Below are 5,000 nucleotides of genomic sequence, written 5' to 3'. Positions count from 1 at the left end.
ATGAAACATTCCCAAAATATGTTGGTATACCAAAATGTTATCAAATCAGCATATCTCAACATATATTATGCAAATCTGCATATCTCAACATATATCATGCAAATCTGCATATCTCAACATATACTATGCAATAAGATAAATCAAAATCACTATGAAAAGAAGACTCAACTTCCATATCAAGACAAAATTAATCATAAATGGCATTCATAATGAAAAGCAGGTGAATATTCAGAAAAGTTGGACATCGTCAATACTATTGAATCTGGTTAACCCATTGGAGCCAGTTGACGTGATGACACGTTTTGTGGTTTTTGCGTCAGACGCCCAGGATGAGATATGAGGGCAAGCCCGGCGCTCGGGTTGAGCAACCGGGCAACCCAGGCTCGTGGCTTGTGCGTCCAAGAATCTTGAGGCGTTAGGCTTATGCGTTCGAGAACCCCGGTATTGTGACCGTGCAAAGCCGGAACGGCGCCGGCGTGAATGGGTTAAAGATCATTTATGGGGAGTGTGTGCATTGTGCCAGAGAAATCAGTTAATAACCACTAAGGTTCCATGTGAGCCAGAAATTAAAATGGCACAGCTAATACAATGCTCACTACCTCCATGCCTCTTGGCCCTGTATGAGAATAATTCAGGTAATTCAATGGAAAATTTGCATGCTGATACAAAAGAGTTTGACATTATTGTATTGCATTTTATGTATAATATCTAAGTATAGTCAGTTCTGTTCACAAAAAACACCTATATGAACAGCATTAGTGTTAATTATAAGCAGAAAGTATTTAACAATTATCGCAGCCTCTTTGCCACTTTCAATATAACAAGAGGCTAACAAACTTCCACCTTGTAATTCTGGCAAGGTAGATCTAGTAAACTTCCATGGCAATATGGAACCAGGACAAACTCATCATGACAAAATACACAAGGTGGATTTTTGCTTGCATGGTAAATTTTCCGAATACCGCCGCGTTACGAAATACCACAAAAGTGGTATCGATGGATTCCTCTCAACCTCTACTATTCATATATAGTGAAATTAATGAGCGCTTGCACCCCTGGACCCCACAATCTGGGTCTCTTTTCTTAAGGCACTTCGTGCTACCTCGTCCTACTTCGGGGCATATTTCGCTTGCAAAATCTTAACCCAATGACCTACCTAACTTTGCCTAGTTTTGAATTAATCCCTAGCCAAAGGGGGGCTTCGCCCCCCCCCCCTGGACCCCCCCTTTTTAGGGCACTTCGTGCAACATACCTTGGGCAAGATATCCCGAATCCACCATCCTCGCCCTGAAATTCAAACATGGCTGTGTTTACGTATTTACAGATAGTAGCAAGCTGTGGACTGGAAACCCCCAAGGAATTACCTGCATGTGCTGTTATGTTCTCTCAACAGATGGCGCAATATTCCCCATTATTTACAGTATAATTATAGTGCCCTCTATTGAGTGGTCGCGTCATCATCGGTCCTAGTTTCCTATCCTGAGGAATGTATGAGACGAAGACTCAGTTGCTGTCATCATGGCGCAGTGTGAGGGTTATCCGTGTCGCGGCATTTTCATCTACAGGACTAATTACACATCATAAGTATCACAAAGTGCCCTGAATAGGGGAGATCCACAGGGGGGTATAGCTCCCTCTTCGCAAAGGCTGACTTCAAAACTAGGGAAAGTGAGGTAGGTAGTTGGGTTAAGGTTTTCGTAATACCGAAGTAGCACGAGGTAGCACGAAGTGCCTTAAAAAGGGGGGGCCAGGGGGGGGGGGCGAAGCCCCCCCCTTGGCTAGGGCAAACTTCAAACCTAAGCAAAGTTAGGTAGGTAATTGGTTAAGATTTTGCATACGAAATATGGCCGGAATTCATATTTTACCCCACAATTTCCCTGATCTACTTCATGCCCTCCCCTACTATCGGGACCCAGATTGTGGGCTTCAGGGGTGCAAGCGCTCATTAATTTCACTATATATGAATAGTAGAGGTTGAGAGGAATCCATCAATACCACTTTTGTGGTATTTAGCGACGCGGCGTTATTCGGAAAATTTACCGAATTACCAAACGTCCCTTTAGGGAAAAAAATTTCAAGTATCTTCTTAGACAATTTCAAAGCTTACTCTATGTTAAAAACACTGAAAAAACACATCATTTAACATACAGGAACAAATCAGCAAAAGATACAGTATTTAATCAACATAAACTCGAAAACAGGTAAATATCCTAGCACAGAGAGAAGACTGTAACATTCTTACAATCTATATATCACTCACCAAATAAAATCTTGCCGTAATATGCCCTATTTCATAAAATGAAAATTCGAGACGTTCACTTCAAGAGGTGCCGCGATCTACACTCCGTAACGTTTGTTGATACCCGATTGTCACTTGTTTCGAGAGAGCGCTGGGTTATGTATTTTGGAGACGAATTTCATGAGCCCAATTTTTTAAAAATCCATTTTCATTCCTTTTTTTCATTTCTTTTAAAGGATTTGGTATTTACTTTTTAGAGACAGGAGGTTTAGATTTTTACATATCACGATTTATAGTTTGAGCTTACGGGCTAATATATTTGAATGGCAAATAAAAAAAATATATGTATATTTGATATATATCCATATATATTTATATATATACAAATATATATGTATGTGTGTGTGTGTACACACACACACACACACACACATATATATATATATATATATATATATATATATATATATATATATATATATATATATATATGTATGTATATACATACATACACACACACACACACACACACACACACACACACACACACACACACACACACACACACACACATATATATATATATATATATATATATTATATATATATATATATATATATATATATATGTATGTATCTATATATATATATGTATATATATATATATATATATATATATATATATATATATATATATATATATATATATGCACATATATGTATATGTATACATATAGATATATATATACATATATGGAAGTGAGAAGAGTGTCTAATAGAGTAATGAGCATGGAGTTGGAAATAGAATGGGTGATAATGAATGCCATAAGTGCGTATGATCCACAACTGAGCAGTGCGACAGAAGAGAAGGAAGAGTTCTGGTAAGATATGGATGAACAGATGGATGACATCCCAAGAGAAGAAAGAGTGTTGATTGGGACAGATTTCAATGGGGATGCAAGTCGAGGAAAGGGGGAGGGGGGTGAGAGGGTAATGGGGACATATGGGACATATTTGGATGCTGAAGTATGAAGGATACAGAGTGAACTTTAGAAAGGAAGTAATGCAACCGGTATTCCCATATGACTGGGGAACAACTGCAAGACATGTCAGGGAGGCTGGAAGAAGGGTGCCAGGAGGCCTCATCTGGTAAGCCGAAAGATAAACAAGGAAGAGGTGCAAGGCTGCGTTAAGAGGAAAAGGTTGGCAAAGAAAAAGTGGTATAAACAGAAAGATCTAAAAAGTAGATGGGAATTTAGAGAGAGGAGGCAAGGCGTTAAAAGGGAAGTGGCGAAAACAAAAAGTGGAGAGTGTGAGTATGTATGGTAGATTGGACACATCAGAAGGTGAGAAAGATTTATACCGACTGGCTAGGCAGAAGGGTCGAGCAGCGAAGGATATACAGCAAGCACGGCTCATAAGGGATGAAAATGACAATGTGCTTTCAGAGGAGGCGAGTGTGCTAAGGAGACGGAAAGAATATTTTAGAGAGCTGATTAATGTGGACAATGCAAGAGAGGAAATGATGGACGAAGCTCCAAGTGTGCATGCAGGAAGTGAAGCTGACGTAAGGAATGCTATGAAGAGGATGAAAAATGGAAAGGCAGTGGGTGCAGATGATATTCCAGTAGAGGTGAGGTGTGGAGATGCTTGGGGGATATAGCAATGATATTCCTAGAATCTTGGAAGGGGAGAGAATTCCTGAAGAGAGGAGAAGGAGTATCTTGAAGAACAAGGGAGATACGCAAGGCTGCATAAATTATCGCGGAATAAAGCTGTTATTTCATAGTCTGAAGATCTGGGAAAGAGTGGTAGGAACTAGACTAAGGGTGCGGATGGAGAGCAGTATGGATTCATGCCAGGTAGGAGTCCATCAGGTGTCATATATGCTTTGAGAATGTTGATAGGAAAGTAGAGGGAAGGCCAGAAAGAATCGCACTGTGCATTTGTGGACCTAGAGGAGGCGTATGATAGAATACCAAGAGATGAATTGTGGTATGGCATGAGGAAGTCTGGAGTGAACGAGACATATGTGCGTGTAGTGCAGGGTGTGTACAAAAACAGTGTAACAGCAGTGAGGTGTGCGGTCGGAACAACGGAATGGCTTAGTGTAGAGGTGGGATTGCACCAGGGATCGCCTCTAAACCATTTCCTGTTTGCAATGATTATGGACAGAATGACTGATGGCATTAGACAGGAGTCTTCATGATCTATGTCATTTGCCGATGACATAGTGATCTGTGGAGATACTAAAAAGGAGGTTGAAACTAACCTGGAAAGATGGCAACATGCACAAGAGAGTAGGAGTATAAGAGTCAGCCGAAATAAGACAAAGTACATGTGTGTGAACGAAAGGGATGTTAGAAATGTAGTGCGAATGCAAGGTACGGAAGTGAAAAAGGCGATTAATTTTAAGTATTTGGGATCAACGGTGCAAGGCGATGGTGGGCGCGATAGGGAGGTGAGGAAGAGAATACAAGCGGGCTTAGAAGAGTGTCAGGATTGATCTGTGACTAAAGAATATCCGCAACTTTGAAAAGGCAGACTTAAAGGGTGGCAGTAAGACCAGCCATGCTCTATGGTTTGGAGACAGTACCTCTAACCAAGAGGCAAGAGGCAGAACTAGAGGTGGCTGAGATGAGGATGTTAAGGTTCTCACTGGAGGTAACAAGAAAGAAAAAAAAATATATATATATGTATAACGTATGTGGAACAGTTTGGAAATAAGGCAAGTGAGGCAAGGTTAATTAAGGTTGTTCGG

General features: G+C 40.3%; 2 protein-coding genes across 5 annotated transcripts in view; one reads left to right on the top strand and one right to left on the bottom strand.

Annotated features, from left to right (window-relative positions):
* LOC122265426 (putative ATP-dependent RNA helicase DDX23) overlaps positions 1-2,378 on the bottom strand; it is a 13,532-nt gene extending 11,154 nt beyond the window's left edge. Inside the window, exons 1-2 of one of the 4 annotated variants that reach the window (XM_086546701.1) lie at positions 2,261-2,341; positions 1,253-1,287 (exon numbers count right to left, since the gene is read on the bottom strand). The gene's annotated coding sequence lies outside the window, so the exon portion shown is untranslated. Of the gene's footprint in view, positions 1-1,252; positions 1,288-1,364; positions 1,387-2,260 lie in introns of those variants that run through there. The other 3 variants (XM_043034758.2, XM_086546700.1, XM_086546702.1) reach the window with 3 other exon arrangements.
* Positions 2,379-3,242: 864 nt separating this feature from the next.
* LOC147469897 (uncharacterized) lies at positions 3,243-4,448 on the top strand. Its single transcript, XM_086546389.1, has 3 exons — positions 3,243-3,388; positions 3,614-3,872; positions 4,155-4,448. Exons 1-3 carry the CDS (start codon positions 3,243-3,245, stop codon positions 4,446-4,448), a joined length of 699 nt encoding a protein of 232 aa, XP_086402515.1.
* The last annotated feature ends 552 nt before the right edge of the window (positions 4,449-5,000 follow it).

This window comes from Penaeus japonicus, unplaced genomic scaffold (genome assembly GCF_977035675.1).
Source record: "Penaeus japonicus unplaced genomic scaffold, GWHDUDI00000001_assembly GWHDUDI00000018, whole genome shotgun sequence".
NCBI classification, from domain to species: domain Eukaryota; kingdom Metazoa; phylum Arthropoda; class Malacostraca; order Decapoda; family Penaeidae; genus Penaeus; species Penaeus japonicus.
This window is presented reverse-complemented; position numbering and strand designations above follow the sequence as displayed.

What these genes read in the sequence shown, in the direction of transcription:
- LOC147469897 (XM_086546389.1), top strand. Translation starts at nt 3,243, where the DNA reads ATGGGACATATTTGGATGCTGAAGTATGAAGGATACAGAGTGAACTTT. An exon ending in GTGCCAGGAGGCCTCATCTG is followed by an intron (nt 3,389 to 3,613) that starts GTAAGCCGAAAG and finishes CCGACTGGCTAG; the next exon opens with GCAGAAGGGTCGAGCAGCGA. An exon ending in CAGATGATATTCCAGTAGAG is followed by an intron (nt 3,873 to 4,154) that starts GTGAGGTGTGGA and finishes ATAGGAAAGTAG; the next exon opens with AGGGAAGGCCAGAAAGAATC.